This window comes from Thermobia domestica, chromosome 11 (genome assembly GCF_964235325.1).
Source record: "Thermobia domestica chromosome 11, izTheDome1.hap1.1, whole genome shotgun sequence".
Classification (NCBI taxonomy): Eukaryota; Metazoa; Arthropoda; class Insecta; order Zygentoma; family Lepismatidae; genus Thermobia; species Thermobia domestica.
In genome coordinates, this window is record NC_137464.1 from 216143530 (window position 1) to 216162867 (window position 19338).

Consider the following 19338-nt stretch of genomic DNA (forward strand, 5'->3'; position numbering starts at 1 on the left):
CGAGTAGCTCAAATTCGTCGTAGATATCAAGTCTTCTTGCTCGAGTTTGTTTGAAATCTGCAAGTGTGTCTTCAGCAAAGTTTCCCTGTCACCAGCGGATTCAAGCTGTTTTTCCCATTGGTGTATTTCAGGCCAGTCTGGCGCCCATGAATATTTCTTACGAAGTGATGTGATTTTCGTGTATGTACGGCCAGTTGTCCAAGCATAATCAATCATCAATTTCTTCTCATCATCAGTATATTTCGTGGAGCCTCGTGGGCGACCGGCGGATGTAGATGGCTCGTAATCAGCATCAGCAACTAATTCTACCGAGCAATTTCTTGATGATGGAAGAATATCACCCGGTATATCTGTATCAATCATGAAAAAGGAGATGAGAACAAGTAAGTCAGATATTGCATTAGCCTTCTCACAGACTTTAATCATGAAGTCACTGATGGTTGCCGCAAATTCAATATATATATATGAAAGAGAGAGAGAGAGAGGCCTGGAAAATAACCCTAAATTACTGATAAAAAAACATGGACTTTATTTCTATTGAATATAGCTTTTCTTCAAATAAACTTTAATAAACCTCAAAGTACTCTCCATGAATACCAATACACTTATCCAAACGTTCATTCCATTGTTAGAAGCACCTTGCAAATTTGGCGTCTTTGATATATGCTAGCGCCATCGTGACACTGCGTATGACTTCGTTAACATCGGAGAAACACTTGTCTTTCAAGTCCCTTTCCATCCGATGGAACAGAAAGTCCATGAGAGCCAAATCTGGCAAATGGGCACGTGGATCGTCTATGACTGCGTCCTTCATTATACGACAGGCTTTCATGCGACGATCCCGTTGCTCTTCGGTGAAAAGTCTGGGCACAAACTTAGCAGCCACTCGTCGCATTCCCAAATCGCCGTGCAGAATGCGCTGAATCGAGTTCCAGGATAACACGTATAAGTCTTCGAATTGGTCGATTGATCTGCCTAAATCTTCCCAGATGAGATCACGGATTTTGATTATGTAGTCCTCTGTTCGCGCACTTGAAGGACGAGAAGAACGGAGCTTACTTTAAATGGTCATTTTCTCTTTTAAACAAAGTAAACCATTCATACACTTGCGTTTTACTGAGAGTATGTTTTTGGAAGTTGTTTGCATCATCACAATAGTTCTGAAGAGTTCTTGCCATGTAAGCGTTGTTCGTAAGAATCTGCCATTTCTTCATGTTTCGAGTGCACTTCAGACTCACACAGAAAACTGCCAGAGAAACTACACGCACCATTGCTGGTTGACGCCTCTTGGCATACTGACTCAGGAGAGGTCCCCCCACAGCGCCCACAGACCACAATGGCTCAATGATGTTCAGATCTGGTGATTGTGGGATCCAGGAGAGGTGTGATACCTCCTGGTCATGCTCCTCAAACCATGATTCCACCGTCTTTGCAGTGTGGCAGAGTGCCAAATCTTCTTGGTAGATGCCATCACCATCAGGGAACAATATTAGGGTCATGGGTAGAACCTGGTACCACAAAATGGCCTCATACGCCTTAGTATTCAGCATTCCATGCAGGGCTATGATTGGACCTGCAGAAAACCACAATATCACTGCCCATACTGTAACAGAACCACCCTCATGCTTTACAGTTGGGTACAGACAGTCCGTATCATAAGCCTGCGAAGGTGTTCTCCATACGTAAGCACGATCGGTTGTTGGAAACAGGGTGAAGGTCTATTCATCGGACCACATTAAGTGTTTCCATTGCTCATGAGACCACGCCTTGTGGTCCTCGCATCACTGGATACGCCTCTTCGCATTTACTGCTGTGACCAGGGGTTTGGCAATAGCAGCCCTGTCATGAATTTTCATTTTATGAAGTTCCTGTCGCACTGTTTTCGATGAAACCAATTGGCCTGAATTGAGTTCATACGTAATTTTCATTGCAGTGGTCTTCTTTTTAGCTGCTACAATCCGTATTAATGCCCTCCGGTCCCTATCTGACAGAATTGTCTTTCGACCACTGTTGTGCTTCGCAGACGTCGTTTGCCCATGAATTGCGTATGTCCTCGTGAGTTTGGATACAGTGCCTTTACATATATGTGGTGGAATGGAAAGTAATCAAAATATGCGCTTTAAAATTGTCAGTGAGTTAATATATCAAATGGATAAAAGATACATTTCTGATTGACTGATCAACACCGAGGCCAAACTCGTTGGTGTAGAGATTTGATATTTGTACGATATCTAGGTTGTGTAATGTAAGATAGCACTAAGAAAGAATTTGTTTGAAAGATGTAAATTGGTTGGCAATGATTATACAATATCCATATCTCGGAATCCCATAAGATTAGAAAAGTGACAGTTGGAATTTATACTTTCCATATTAAATAATTAAACGTTTGCTTCGACCCAGAAGGGAAGAAAAAGGGGAGAAAGGAAAAAAAGTAGGAGCTGCAATTGTTGCATTAAGAAGTCCATATTTCGGAATCCCTCAAGGTTAGAGGCAAGAAATTTTTTATTTTGGATTTTCATTTTAAATAACTAGGCATGTGTTATATTACCTGCTTTCAAACTTGACTAGAAAGGAAGAAAATTATGTGTTCTTGTCTTTTTTGCTAAGATGCCCATATGATATGTTCGAATTTCGTGCAAAATTTCAACTTGAAACGAACTCGGTATGAAAGACTCAGGAGGACGAATGTAAAATGTAAAAAGCAGACAGTAACCCAGTGTCACAGATGTACAGTGAGCGAGGAAGAGTGTGCACCTTTCTTTGCGCGATTTACGGGCGAATATTGTCATATACCATTAGGATACTATGACAGTAGAGGAAAAGCACTTGCAATTATGTGTTCTCCATAGTAAACTTTTACATGGCCTTGCTCAACAATGCACTACCTTCGAACTCTCTAAATATACCAACCTGTTTGCTATACATGTATAGATTTTGTGATTTTAGGCGCATTATCTCTGTCCCTGTGTTGTGAGGCTAAGCGCTGAGTTGAATTTCACACCAAATGTCAAAGTGAACATTTCGTTATCACCAACTTAATTGCAACCGTAGAAGGTTAAATATATATGCAATTTTAGTACTAAATTTTGTAGCACTATTAATTATTAGTAACTTAAGGTACAACTCTAGGAATTTAGTTGAGATTAGTGTACTGCAATCCTTAATGCCTCGATAGAGTTCGATAAAGAGCAATCGGTACAATCGGCTTAAGTCCGGTCCTGCTAGCAATCCTTAATACATCATCCCTTCCAGACGCAAAGGCCTAGCATAACCCTTTTCCATCCCCAGATTCTGAAAATAGATTTGATCTTCTTTCCATTCTTTAGCCGGTCACCCCTCTGTACAGAATTTTCCTGTCACCGCTGGCTATGCAATACACCACTTGTTCAATATTACAAATTAAGGACGCTACAGAATCACAAAGATCCCAATTTTAAAGGACTCTACAACAGTAATTGCGTAAATGAGACGAACGAGGCTTCGCATACCCAAAAGACTTTAGTGTCGAATAGTATGACATAGTTTGAATAGATAGGAATAAAGTCTCAAGATATTGAAAATTTCACTTTCTTCGAAAGGTTTCTGTAGAAAAAGTTCTTAGATGAGTATCAAATTCAAGTCATGCATTTCGTTTTCTATGGATGTAAAGATGGTAATACCGTTTACAGCAATTTGATGATTCAAACTGTTCCGGAGACATAATGCAAGCGTTATGATCACTTATCAGCAGTTGCGCCCGATGTCTTCTTACTTTCGGTAAATCGTGATTGTGGACACAGGCTGTGGGAGGTGCTGCTTGAGTTCCTGTATCACTTGGACCACAGTTGCATGATGGCTCTGAGTGACAATATGCTTTAATTCTTAGCGGTACCTGCCACTGCCAGTTTTCTTCCAAGCACTCTTCTTCTTCGCCGATGTGATTTTGCTGCGAGTTTTATAGGTGGTCATCACCTTGGACACTGTTCCTCTTGAAGCACGGAACACGCTTGCCAGTTTGCAGCAAACGTTCCAAGCACATAACCTAGAGCCAACAATTTGCTCTCTTTGGAAATCATAGAGATCGTCCATTTTACAATATCAACGTCTGTTCAGTTTACTGCACACACCTTCTACTGCTTCCCGCGTACTATGGTCTTTGCCCTAATATATCGACAACAACTCGCAACGGCGATCACTGCATGAGTGTTGCCAACCAAACATCTGACTTGTTTCCAACTCCAGGTTTTTCCATTCAATTGATTAATATTGCAAGGTTCTGCAAGTGCTCCCAACATCACGTGCTGGCTGTAAATAACTTCAGACGACAATCACGAGGAAGACATCATCAACAATTATCAACGATCGTCAAGTAACGAAGGTTAATGAAGTCAGCAACATTGTTGGATAAAAGGAGCCAGAACTCCACAGAAGGCATCAATCTCCACCAATAGATCATCACCTCCACTCTCTAGTTATATTCTCTGGCAGCTCCCTCGCTTGGACGCCTAGATCTAACATTATCTATACCACTCTCTAGGATACCTGGTCTCTGAGAGCTCCTTTGTTAGGACGCTTGTTCTTTGAGAGGTACACTCATGTCCAAAATAATTGTCGTATATCTATAACCGTCTTCTTGTAAGAATATAATTTGATAATGATTTTGCAGGGTACTTTTAATACTGATGCTATATGTATAATCGGGAAATGTATATTTGTGGTAAATTTCATAGGAAAAGAATTATAAGTACGAAAATTAGAATGAGTAAAACAAAATGTTGCTAAATGGACAATAAAGTTTTATTTTCGTTTTATTGTTCTTATTTATTGCTCATTTGACACCAAATTTTCCACATACATGTCTTTGCCGATTATATACATACTAACCCTTTGATTCCCAAGAATAAAAATATTTGTCCAATAATGTATTTTTTTGTGTTTTTCTAATTAGTATGATACTTAAAGACTACTCCAATAAAAAATATATTTTTTGTAATTTTTCATAAGTAGGTATGGTACGTGGTTTCATCTTGAAACCACTGGGACTCAAAAGTAGTAATGATTTTGAGGAAGAAATTAGGTTTTTTGAGAGGATGGTTATTTTTTTCTGAGATAGACATTATTGTTTTTTTTCTTTTTTGTTTTCATTACAGTACTTTCTTTTAATGATTTGCAAGTTTATTGTTGTGGTACTGCACTCATTTTATACATCAATTTGCTCCAGGAAGATCAAAGACCTGACCTAAACCTAGTCATAGTAGTTTATTGATTGCTGAATATAGAGAATACATTTGTTACATGTATGGCAACATGTTTATTTAAAAAGAGAAAAATGCTATATATTTTAAAACTTGTATGATTAAAAAGAAATACAATCTAGTTCCTAAAAAAAAGAACATAATAAACACTAAGCCTTTTGCTACATAATTTTGACAGGCCTACTTATGAAAGGCAAGTTGCTGTCCTAGTAAAAGTCCTTTCTTCGTATGATATTTAAAAAAAAAAATTCGAGTCGTCTGTGTAGAAAGCAACTTAACATATTTCACAAGAGAAAACAGACATAAATTTTAAAACTTCGATTAGTGAGAAGAAATACAACATACTTCCTAAGAAATAAAAATAAACACTACACTTTTGTTAGAATGTCAGGCAAGTTGCTGTCTCTCTGAAAGTCATTCTTTTTTGTGATATTTTGAAAAACAATTTTTTGAGTCATTCAAGCACAAAGCAACTTCACATGTATCGCATTCCCATTTTGACCGATGAGGTTTAGCTGCTGTGCTGCACAAAGCACATCTACGGGATGTACATCTTCTTGGCATGTGTTCAGCCTTGTCAAATCTCTTTTCGAGGGGAACCTGTGGCTTGAAGAAACTTTGAGTTCTCGCATAGGTTCTCCCTCCTTTCGGCGTTGACTTAGAAGACCCAATGAGACCAGCAATCACAGCTAGACGGAACTGTTTCAGTGACAGTGACTTACTGCCATTACTTCTCTCCTGAAATATTATGAACCCATTTAGAACAGCTACATCCAAGAAATGCCACATTATTCGATGCCACCACTTCTTGCTTTTTCTGTCAATCTCGTACAAAGATTTTAACATATCTGCTTTATCAACATGCCCCATATTCTCGTTATAATCTTTCACCAATTTCGGGCACGAAATTTCTGTGAGTGACCCATCTTTGTTTCTTCTCTGTACCGTTGTGACATCATCAATATCATGAAAATTAGACAGAAACGCAATCTCCTTCTTGTCCTTCCAAACTAAGGCCACGATTCCTTCTTTAGAGCATCGAAACTGAAACTGTCCTCTGGTCATGGATTTATCATTAACGAAATCCTTCGGGAAGCCTGCACGTCCTTGACGAACTGTCCCACATGCATAAACTTTATGTTCCAGTAAGTGCCTCATAAGAGGCAAAGAAGAAAAATAATTATCGAAGTATATTTGGTGATATTTTCCTTGGATAATATCAGTCATGTCTTTCACTACACGTGCAGCTAAATTCTTTTCAGTCACATCACTAACCTTTCCAGCATAGATTTGGAACTGTGAGACATACCCACTTTGATTCGCACGAACCCAAACCTTGTAACCACGTTTGATGGGCTTTTGGGGCATATATTGCTTCAAAGACGATCTTCCTTTGAATTTTATCATAGACTCATCGATAGATTGTTTGCAAGAAGGCTTGTACGACTGCTGGAACGTATCTGACAAACAGTTCAGTAGCGGACGTACTTTGTACAATTTGTCGTAATTATCTTCACCCTTTTTGGGTTGTTTCTCATTGTTATTCAAGTGAATGTTGCGAAGTAACCATTCAAATCTGTTCCTTGACATCACCAACGAAATATATGAGTCCCTCAGTGCTGGATCCGATTACCAATAGTCTCTGTAACTGGGCAGTCTTTTTATCCCCATCAACAAATTTATAGCTAAGAACTGTTTAATTTCTTCTACATTGGTATGTTGAAAATGTGTGGAACCACCAATTCTTTGCATCACATATAAATTTGTCTGATATACTATGTGCTTCAGTAATTCTAATGGGAATAGCTGTAGAAATATTTCTACTGGATTTTCTACATTATCTGGTATATTAGGCCCTACCTCACTAGAAAAAAACACATTTCCTTTGAATATTGGATATTGTTCCCAGATAATTGAGTCACAATCATCCTTTCTCACTGTTATGTCTTCCATTACTTCATATTCTTCATCATTGTTTTCTTCAGTCACATTGTCATCACCCGCAATCATGGGCTGGGATACAGCTTGCTGCATACACTCATTTTCGTCACCTCTTTCACTTTCGCTGTCGTTCCCAGAAACACAGGAGTCACTATCACTCGGTATATCCTCTAAAATATTATATAGCAGGTCCGGGGTTAGTTCCTGTGAACCAAACTTCTGTTTCGAAAACATCGTAATTCCGGCAAACTAAGTTCCTCATATATGTAAAGCTACCTGCTGCTACTAGGACCACCAGCTGTTATGTCCTAGTGGTTTCACTTTCAAACCACACACATATTCATTCATTGCACTCTCGAATATTATTTTTATTTTGCAAGCTATCTTTCACTATATTCTGTGATAAACAAGTTCAAAATACTAAGTCAATAATCGGCAATCACTTTGAAAAGAACAGCCGTGTCAACAATGATCCGCTACCAATTGTCGCAGCACGCCAAAACTGCGACCAATTCAAGGCACAACTCAGTTATATTTGCTTTGCTTTGTCCTCTGCTAGCGTATCTACGGGTTAATTCCATTTCTGGACAAGAGATGATAGTAGTTATCAGACCTGCGCAATAGTTACACTTTAGTCGCAGAGACAAGAAGTCACGGGGCAGTGATGTATGTGGTTTCATGGCGTCACCAGTAGGATACAAAGGGCTAACATTATAAGAAATACCGGGCGATTTTTTTTATCAAATTATATTCCTACAACAACATATTTATAGAAATGCGATAATAATTTTGGACTTGAGTGTACCTATACACACTCTTTGGCCCAAAGTTTTTTGTATCCTGCCAGCCTAGGAGTTTGGTCTCTGGGTTCTTACGAACTCGCCAACAAACTATCAAATATCTAAGAAGAACTTAATATTTGAACTGTAGTTACTTATTAATGCATATAGGAGAATTTTTTTAATAATAAATGGTGATTAGGAAGGTCCAAAATTCTTGTATGCCATTTTAGCTCTGCACTAAAAGAAAGAATTGTTCAATATTTATGTAATATGTAATTTTTTTGCTGTTGACGCACATGTACTAACTTATTTATTTATTTTTGTTATAGGAAGTTGAACTTGCAGTTGTAACCACCGCACAATGGACGGAGCCAAGAATTATTTTTACAAAAGAACCGAAGGATAAAACACGCAAGTACCCTCTTCACCCTGTGGATGTAGGGAAATTTTGGACGCCTGATATTTATGTGAAAGGATTGCGAGAATTAAATGCAGGACATACTGGACTTAATCTCCAATATTTAATGGTTTCTTGGGACAAAACAGTTACATTAGCTATTGGGTAACTATTTTCTAAGCTTTCTGGATGTATATTTTATAACTTGTAACTCGATGTTTCAGGATAGTGCACAGAATATCCGATAAGTTATCTCTATAAGCATATACGAGGCTCACTATATTTTGAGCCTTGGCAACACTGATTGTAGTTAGGCGTCATTTTTTTGTTTGCATAGAAACGTTTGACATTGTTGACCATAACGTACTTCAAATATTTGTCAATAGCTTTATTTGTGTTGTTTACGTTGACTTGAAGATTGCGTGACAACAGAAACATTGAATTAACTCGTGAAAATTTTCGTGCGATGATTTATTACGATTTTCGACGTGGATTGTCAAAACAAGAGTGCATCGATCATCTTACTTCTCCATTTGGCGATGAAGCATTATCCTTTGCCACTGTGAAACGCTGGTATAACGATTTTATTCGTGGCCGCCATTCGCTCACTGACGAAATTCGCGAAGGCCGTCCAAAATCAGTTGTTACTCAAGAAAATATTGGTGCTGTGCAAAACCTAATACTGCAAGATCATCATGTGACATACTGTGAGATTAGGGCTACCTAGGCATTAGTTCCATTAGCATATATAAAATATTCATTTAGCTGTGTGAAAGGTTTGTTCTCGTCGGATCCCACATAATTTGACAAAAACTCAAAAAGAAGCTCGCGTCGATTAGTGCACACAAATGCTCAATAAATACAGTGGCGGTGCTTCAAAAGACGTATATAAGATTGTAACAGGTGACGAAGCATGGATATATGCATATGAGCCGGAACGTAAACAGCAGTCGACTGTATGGGTGTTTCAAGATGAACAAAATCCAACAAAAGTTGTTCGCGCTCGAAGCACATCGAAACAAATGGTCGCCTGGTTTTTCGGGAAAACTGGTCATGTGGCAACTGTGTCTTTAGAGGAAGGTAGAACGGTCAACTCTGAATGGTACAAAACAATTTGTTTACCAAAGGTCTTCGGTCAAATACGGAAAACAAACAAGCGCCGTAGGATCATTCTTCATCAAGACAATGCGAGCTCTCACACATATCGTCTAACAACCGACTACTTGGATAGTCAAAAAATCGAATTGTTGGATCATCCGCCGTACAGTCCTGATTTGGCAACCAGTGACTTCTTCTTGTTCTCAAATGTCAAGAATAAATTGAAATGAACAACGATTTTCGTCGCGGAAGAAGCCGTTGATGCGTTCAAAAACTATATTATGGAGGTGCCTGAAGAAGATTGGAAAAAATGCTTTGACAAATGTTCAACAAATGCAAAAGTGTATTTATCATGAAGGAGAATATTTCTAAAAACAATAAATCAATGTTCAATAACAAATTACTGTTTTTTCATTGTAAGGATCAAAATATAAATAGTGGCCCTTGTATGACAAGTAGTACTGTCGCATGTACACCACATAAAGGAGTTTGGTTTTGCATGGCTTGATATTTTCTTATTTGTCGTTGAAACAGGAAATGGTAGTGGGTTTCTAGCACTTCCAGTTTTAGTATATATATTAAGAATGGAGTTGCGATATATTCTTCCGACGCTTAATGGACTACAGAAAACCACTTCTGTACCAATGCTATCTACTATAGTTTTTACTCGATAATGATCAACACGAAAACCGGAAGTGGTTGATTTCTGACACTTCCAGTTTGAAATGAAATGAAATGAAATCTTTAAGTTTTACGTCCCACGGTTGTGCCGGCTAGGCTAAAGAAGACGGCGATGAAGAGAAATGAATGAAATGGTGGAATGAAGAAAGTGGGAGGAAACGGGAGAAGCCCGAGGAAACCCACGCACACGGTTTTTGTGCACCACAAAGTTCACTTGGCGGGGCTGGGATCGAACCCGGGACCCCAAGTACCAGAGGTGAACGCTCTACCACTGAGCCACCACGGCCCCAATTCCAGTTTGAATACATGGTCAAGAGAAAATATGGCACCTGTTCTTAGAAGGCTGAAACGATTTTAAAAAGCATTTTCTCTCTATCTCTGATCGATTTTGTTCTACGTACATCAATATTTAATCCAAAATTTTGTAGTAGAAGGTTAGAGATTAAATGTATTCTTGAGAAAGTCACTCGATAGCAGAAAGCAGCTTCTCTCCACCGTTTTTACTTTACAGTGATCAACGTTAAAACCGGAAATGGTTGATTTCTACCCTTCCAGTGTGTGGGTCACCTCGAACTCGATTCCTAACTTTTGAGCCTTCAAATTGTGCCCAAAATTATTGGAGGTCCATCAAGAAGTTCTTGAGATTTTTGTTTCCCGGACAAATGGACATCAGGACAGACATTGTTTTGTTTCCCAGGTGGGACAATGGCAAACCAAATTCCTCACAAATGAAGTCAACGTTGTATGTCAACGAAGATCGTTTCGGAAGAATTTTTCAACATAGCATTTGGCTCGAGATACGATTTTATTTGACTTTGATAAATCAACCGTCCACAAGTTGAGATACACCGAATTATCTATTATATTGCAATGGAGAAGAATTCTTCATTTCTCCACCTGGCTAATGCTTTTGTGTATTGACTTTAGTTTCCACAGCGCTTGCACATTGCTCTCTAAGGAGGAACCATTAGGTCACTTATATTGCTCAAAGTTTTCGTTGTTATTCTATTGCCCTATTTATTTACAATTCTTTTGATTTTACCTTTTTCCTGCCGTAGCTTATACAACTTGAAAAAGTGGTATTCGAAAACACAATTTTTTGCGGTTTAGGATTTTATTTCATTTAGTTGATCTCAGCGATGTGGGTTGAATGAAGGTAGGTTCAAAATGAATCCCTGTAATAAAGGTTTTTTTTTTTTTTTTTTTTTGTAAATAAAGTAAATAAAACTAGTCATAGTGTTGGTCACAATACGAGACGATATACGAAATGAGATAGAACTCCAATAGAAATAGATGTACTCGTACTTTACGATACGTGGAAGCACTTTCAAAACATATTTTCGAAACAAGACAGCCTGAAATCCCGTCTCTTCCGCAACAGTGGTCATATTCACCTGTCCTTTCCAAACCGCTGAATTTCCATTCGTTAGAAGTACTTATAGATTGGAATTTGTCAATTTATAAGTTATCCAACTCTAAAGTCCACAGAAATCTGTACAACTCATACATTTGTCCAACTTACAAACAAACAGTTTAATTTAGCTTTATTTTGCGTTTTTAATGATATGCAATCAAATTTAGTAGCTATCCAACATAGCAATTTTAACTGTATATTAATTTATTTATTTATTTTATTTATTTAATATACAACACAACAGGCTTAATACCCAATTACAGTGTTGTGTACATACAGCAAACATTACATATATAAGTTTCTTAATTATTACTACAGAAAATTTCTTGTTTCACATATGATCTGAATCTGTTTTCTGAAAGACTAAATACATCCACTTTATCAAGCTTATTTACAATATCATTGTATAATTTACACAGCCTCCACATAGGGGATTTATATAATATATTGCTCCTGGCTTTTGCACAATAAAATGTCCCTGTATTTTCTACTCTTGTTTTGCAAGTGGGAATCCGTAATGATATTTTCGAGACCAACTCCATACAGTCAATCTTATTGTTTAATAACTTGTATAAGAATAACAAGTCCAACATCCATCTTCTTTTCTCTAGAGTTTGAAAATTAAAGTTGTTTACTAGATCATTGTAGGAATAATATTTGGGATAATAATTAGTTTTTTTGTATGTAAGCATTTTCAAGAATTTAGTTTGGATGTTTTCTATTTCTTGAGAGTATTTTTTATTATTGGGGGTCCATATTGTAGAACAATATTCTAATTTTGATCTAACATATGTAAAATAAAGTGTTGTAAACGTTGTCTCACTGGAGAAATCTTGCCCTATTCTGTAAATTAAACCTAAGTTTCTATATGCGCTGTTTGTTATCATATCTATGTGTTGATTGAAATTTAGTTCAGGATCAAAAATAACGCCTAAATCTTTGACAGTACTTGGATTAGACAATTTAGTGTTTTTCAGTGTATAGTCAAAAGTGATGGGGTTTCTTTTTCTCGTAAAAGACAGAGATTTACACTTGGATACATTTATTACTAATTTGTTGTCATCGCACCATGTTTGAACTCGCTGTAGGTCTTGTTGTAGTTGTATGCAGTCTTCAGTTGAATTAATTCTAGAATATAATTTGAGATCATCAGCGAATAGGAGAATCTCAGAGTTTTCAATAAAAAGTGGAATTTCATTAATAAGTAGGAGAAATAGCAGAGGACCCAGATGAGATCCTTGAGGAACCCCAGACAGAGTAACAAACTTTTCGGTGACATGCCCCTTGTATAGAATGGATTGTTTCCGGTTACATAAATACGATACAATATATTCTATTGCCGACTTTGAAAAGTTTAGGTTTGTTAATTTCGCCATTAGAACATCATGATCCACGACATCGAATGCTTTACTGAAATCGGTATAAATAACGTCTACCTGGCCGCCTTTGTCTAACTCCGTTGCTATAAAATTTGTTACAACTGCTAGGTTTGTTGCAGTAGACCTATTGTGTAAGAAACCATGTTGATGTATAGATATAATTGGCTTTACGTGATTCAGAATTCGTGTATATAAAATACTCTCAAGAATTTTGGCAAAAGGAGATAATATAGCTATAGGTCTGAAGTTTTGTATTTCGCTTTTATTTCCAGACTTTGGCACTGGACACACTAAACTTTCTTTCCATAAGTCCGGAAAAGTGCCTGTTCTTATGGACATATTGAATATAGTATGGAGCGGATGCTTGAATATATCAATACAGCCTTTGACAACATACGGAGGAATACCATCCGGTCCACATGACGCTTTTGGTTTGAGTGCCTTTATAGCCACTTCAATTTCTCGCAGTTGTATTTCTCCAAGTTGAAAGTTGTCCAACAGGCTAATGCATTCCGTCTTGTTAGATATAAAACTGTCTACGTCATATTTTGCTGAGACATTGTTATAAACAGATTGAAAGTAATGCGCGAAGGCCTGAGCAATCTCACTGTCCTTATTTAGTTCTTTCCCATTGTAAGTAAAGGAGGCTGATGACATATGCTTGGTTTTGCTTTTGACAAAACTCCAAAGTTGGCCCGGATCATTATGAATAGAAAGTTCAGATTCTAGAATGAATGTTTTATACGCAATTGATATGTCGGTCTTTATCTGTTTACGTAACTCATGAAATTTTTCACGATGATATAGGCTTGCAGTTGTTCCACTTTTCCATTTTTTATGATGATATGATTTGGATTTTATTTTTCTAATTATACTATAAGTGAACCAGCTCGGATAATTTCCATTGACATGTTTCTTACGGGGAATACACATACTAAATACATTATTAATCATGTTGTAAAAGTTGGATAGCACATTATTGATATCATTCGTTTGCGAAAGACAGCCCCAGTTTATTTTGTGCAGTTCCACGTATAATTTTTTGAAATCAGCCTTCTTAAAGTTGAAACCAGATATTTTAGCTTCTCTGTTTTCTTTCTTTGTAACGTTTAATGGGACAGAGACACTTATTGCGGGATGGTGTCTGTCTTCCTTAGTAACAAGAGGACAGTCTCTTTCAACGAGAACCTTATCAATATTTGATAATACCAAATCTAAAGTTCGGCCGTTACTGTTACGAATATTATTAAATGACGCTAAATCATATAAGGACATAAAGTTATATAATTTTTTACAATTTGTTGTTGATGATAAGAAATCAAAAGCACAACCTGTTATTTCAGGAATATTGAAATCCCCTATGCAGAGAATGTTGCTACCTATTGGGCAATTAGTCTCAATAAATTGATAGAATTGTTCATATATTACTAAACTTGATTCAGGAGGAATGTACACTGCACATATGAATAATTTAAAACCGTGAATTACAAGTTTGACAAGAACACATTCAAAATACAAGTCATACGAATTAACAAGATATATATTATGATTATAGTGTGTTGCTACTATTACTCCCCCTCCCTTACATTGATTAAACAGTTCGAGATTTCTATCCTGGCGGAAGACTTTGTATCTATTATCAAAGAACTCTGTATCGAAATGATTTTCGGTTAAGAAACTTTCAGTGATTATAATAACATCATAATTATTTGAGAGTACATTTGTATAAAATTCTTGAGCTTTGGAACGCAAACCAAAAGTATTTTCATAAAACACCGAAAACATACATATTTGGTTCAGAGACTTAACTTTCTGAGAGGAGGGTTCATGCATGTTATGTTTACAGAATCCGGATCTCGAATTACACTCAGTATTTCCTGGAATTTCTTTTGGTGGAGGAACGCTATTTTGGTTGCTACAGGTGATCAATTGTTTTGTTGTACTTACATGTTGCAGTTCCTGAGAACACAATTCTCACTGGTTTCTGGTCGGTTTACGCTTCACTGACGCAGAGCAGGAGGAGGGTTGGGTTCTGGAATTCTGTTGTTTTCCATGTTGAATGACAGGTGCCTCGGGGGAATTATCAGTACGATTGGGTGTTTCTTGCAGAACAGTAGGGGGTGCGGTCAAATCTGGTATTTCACTTTCAACACGTTGCCTTCCTTCTTTTTCTAACATTTCTGAAAGTGTGTATTTTCTCCCGTCAATGTATAAATAGCGATAACTTATATAGGAAAGTTTTCCTTGATTGCGAGCTTGTGTCATAAAATATCGAAGACTTTTCCTCTCATCTCGCACTGCATACGAATAATCTTGTTCTACATAGATATTTGATCCACGCAACTTTTTCTTATTTTGTAGAATTGATTCCTTTTTTTTATCACTTAAGAACTTGCACACTATTGGACGACACCTGCCTGGAAGTTTTCTGCCTGCACGGTGACATCTCTGAATGTCCTCGTCTGATAAGTCCAGCTGGAAACGATCCCGTAATAAATTACGCACTTTATTTTCAGTGTTGCTCCAATTTTCACTTTCTTCCTCTTCAACACCATAGAACACTAAATTCTGTCTTCGACTACGATTTTCCAGATCATCCAGTTTACTCTGTAGTAATGAATTGTGATGTTGAAGATTATTTAGTTCACTTTTCACTAGTACGAGTTCATTTTCCAGTACACATACACGATTCACTAACGTCGTCATGGTTTCCCGTAATTGTCGCACTTCAGACACTAAGAGTTCATTAGAGCCCCGTAGAGAGTTAATCATTTCTTTGATTTCTGTTACATCATTCTTTTGAGAATTAGTTGGTCCCGGATTTTGTTCTACTCCAGAAATGATTAGCAATGTCGCGATTACCAAACCGTAGGCATACAGCACGTTTGAATTTGTGGCTGCATGTAGCACTTTTATTTTTGTCCTTTTTATTGCCGCACTGGCGAACAAACCTATTCTGGATCTCCAGAGGGTTATTGAGATACCCATTCCACGCTTGAATGCACCACGGAGCTAAAGAAAATCACGTCCGACCGCTTCGACGACACTTGTTATGATTAATATCATAAACACAAAGTTTTCATGAAATGGGAAATTTCTACTTAGCCTATATCGCCAAACCCTCCTCCAATTAAAACCTAAAATGATGCTGCTAGATTTAATAGATAAGATTTCGTCTAATTTTGGTTTATTTTACGATATATTCATTCATCTTCAATCCGTCATATTTTTTTTTTTTTTTTTGCTATTAGTATTTACAGTAGGGTAAGCATTTCTGTCCTGTTTATTTCTTCTTCTTCTTCTTCTTCTTCTTCTTCTTCTTCTTCTTCTTATTATTATTATTATTATTATTATTATTATTATTATTATTATTATTACCCAAGGAATTATTATAATATTTTGTTATTGTGAGGTTTTTGGTTTACGAGATTTCGGCTCGTGAAGTTTGGCCCAGCGGGATTTGGCTTCGCGAGATCTTGGGTAGCAAGATTTCCGCCAACGGGATTTTGTGCGGCGATATTTCAGTCGCGGGATTTTGTCCGTATAACTAAATTCAGCTCTTGCAATTGTCGAGTTTTTGTTTGGTAGCTAATAGATTTCGATGGCTTTCAATTTTAATTTGATTTGATTTTAGCGTCTCTTTTAGAAGCGAGGTTATCTGAGACGTGGACCTACTGCTTAACATGGAATCCGAACCACATGAGCTCCCGCCGGGAATCGAACCTGGGTCCCCCACGCCAGAGGCACGTACGCTAACTACTTAGCATCAAGGGAACTCTTGAGGGCTTTCAAGAAGTTGAAAGGTTTAATATTTTATCTGTGCTTGTAATTCCGGATTCGACATAGGCATATATGGTTCGATACCCACGCTAAACTATAGATCTTGTCTCCTATAAATTAGTGTTAAAAATGGAAATTAATCTGTTAAAGATCAAATTAAATACTTGTATCCTAAGTTGAAAAAGTATCCCTAGCTAAGAAGCAAGAGGACGAACTAATGTCACGACACATACTTTGTTATTGAACCCAGGAACCAGGCAAGTAGCCAGGAAATCGTAATAGGAGGGGGGTCCGTGACGAAATATTGTGGTCATCACACAAGGGGCTCGAACATTCTAAACTATTCTACTGGCAACATACCAATGTTGGTTTGTTAATACAATAAAATGAGGATATGTTAGTAAGTATTTGAATAACAAACTATGAAATCTCGAGTAAAAGAATATATATAAAAAAGTATTGAAGAAGATATAGCCTTCCGAGATCGTTCGAATTCGGTTCTTCTTGTCTTTTCTCTTGTTTTTTTTCTTATCTTCTCAAAGATAGCAACGAGATCTCTTTCAGTAGTAAAGACATCCTATAAAATAGATTAGTGTCGCCGCGAATTTGAAAATTTCTTTAACAAGTGTAACTGTACTCTATGTTGACAAGTTCATATTATTGGTGATTGTGGGCATTTCTTAAGTTCTACCTGAGAGTCTATCTGATCGAACGGGTTTATCGATCGTCATTTGTAATCTATAGGATTGGCATGGAGCTAGATGGAATTTGGAATGCTCCATTACAATAATATCAATTTTTAACTTGACTTCCTCTCCGTTTCCTCCACACAGAGCTCTTCATAGGAAAGAGTAACCAAACACTTGCTGTGGTTCTATATTTTTAACGCTGATTCTTCTTTTTCTCATTACTTCTTGTTTCATTATATTTTTTATTTCTATTTTCGAAGGGGGGGTCCGGACCGCCCGGACCCATTCATTGGCTACGTGCCTGAACAACATACTATAAAATTCTAGATTTATACTACAACAAGTCGGGTTAAATAATAGCTGTAAATCTCGATCTTGATTAAATAAATTACTGTTAGATAAATCTAATAGTAACTTAATCATTATTAACGTTAATTAGAGCTTTGGTATTATATAAAGGATTATTTTAATTGAATTTGGATTTTTCCTATTTTCAGGAATACAATACGATTGAAATGTGAATTTGAATTCCAAAACTTCCCACTGGACACTCAAACATGTAAAATGGATTTTATTGCACGTATGTACTATTTGTTTTTCTTTCTTGAAACTAATAATTTAATATCGTCGAAGGTAATGATAAATACAAACCCACTGACTGAGTGCTGTATTGAGTATTCAAAATACTATGTCTATTGTCTCTAGTGATTTAACGATAAAGGTATTGATGGATATACACTAGACCATTTCTAAAACTATAGCGTATTCACACCCCCATATAAGCTCGTTTTCGCGTAATGCGTATATGCTGAGCTATAAAAATATTAGGTGGGTTATACGCCGTATATTTCCGTATACGTCCCATTACATGGCTCGTAATGGCTTCCTCATTAGACACCTCTAAGTAGTATAGAGTCATTAAAATATTTATGGAAGTAAAACGACAAGGATTTCCTCGTCAAACATCTGTAAATAGTGTATTCATTAAAATATTCATGGGATCAAAGAGACAATGACTTCCTCATCAGACACTTGCAAGTAGTATAGAGTCATTAATATACTGCACTTATGGGAGTAAAAAGACAATAAGATCCGGCAGACGAAATCAAAAGACAGAAATCTTGGAAAGTTATAATAAGATCAATAATTATTTCAGCTATAGTTGTTGTTCGTTAAAGCACTGTGGGGAAAACATCAATCTCAAAGATGGACGGGTTTCGAACCCAGAACCTCCAAATATAATAACTGAATTACTATCAGTCGACATATACTACTTAAAACCGCTTTAAATTGAGATAATAATAATAATAATAATAATAATAATAATAATAATAATAATAATAATAATAATAATAATAATAATAATAATAATAATAATAATAATATAATTGCAATTATGTAGATTTTCTTTTACTTACCTCTTCTATTCATAACATTTTCTGTGTAGACTTATTGTTAGTAATCCTTCGCTCAATACAATACAATTACCAATATGAGGAAGTTATTAGCAGCTTTTGTTTTTGTTTATGTCACAGTACTATGATACAGAATTTGATTGCTTTATGTTTATTCTTATTCTAGCTCTCCTATCCTATGAGGAACTTCGTTTGGCCTGGAGTGAATCTTCGCCTGTTGCATTTCCAAAGGGAATGACAGAAGAGAGAATACCAGGATACGTAGTCAAATTTTTTGTTTGTCCCCAAAGTTTTACATCTCAATATATATCAGGTCAGTTTGTTTCTGAAGATTGGAAAAGTATATTTTACGATACCACACTTCGTGGAGTATCATACTAGTGGAGTTTCTTAAGTTTTAAGACACACTTTACCACTTTTCTCCTACGGCCGAAAAGTAGAATGCAATAGAATTGCACACTACATACATTCGATAATGAATGTGCAAACCGGAAGAGCTACATAATAGCCACTGAAACATTTTTAAAG

The 19338-nt window shown here is 36.7% G+C and overlaps 1 protein-coding gene across 1 annotated transcript in view; it reads left to right on the forward strand.

Annotated features, from left to right (window-relative positions):
- Window positions 1-7643: 7643 nt before the first annotated feature.
- Window positions 7644-19338, forward strand: part of LOC145665457 (glycine receptor subunit alpha-2-like) — a 37673-nt gene continuing 25978 nt past the window's right edge. The window contains exons 1-4 of the mRNA XM_081732765.1: window positions 7644-7745; window positions 8287-8519; window positions 17893-17975; window positions 18977-19123. Of these exons, the coding sequence (XP_081588891.1) occupies window positions 7644-7745; window positions 8287-8519; window positions 17893-17975; window positions 18977-19123 (565 nt within the window). The remainder of the gene's footprint in view (window positions 7746-8286; window positions 8520-17892; window positions 17976-18976; window positions 19124-19338) is intronic.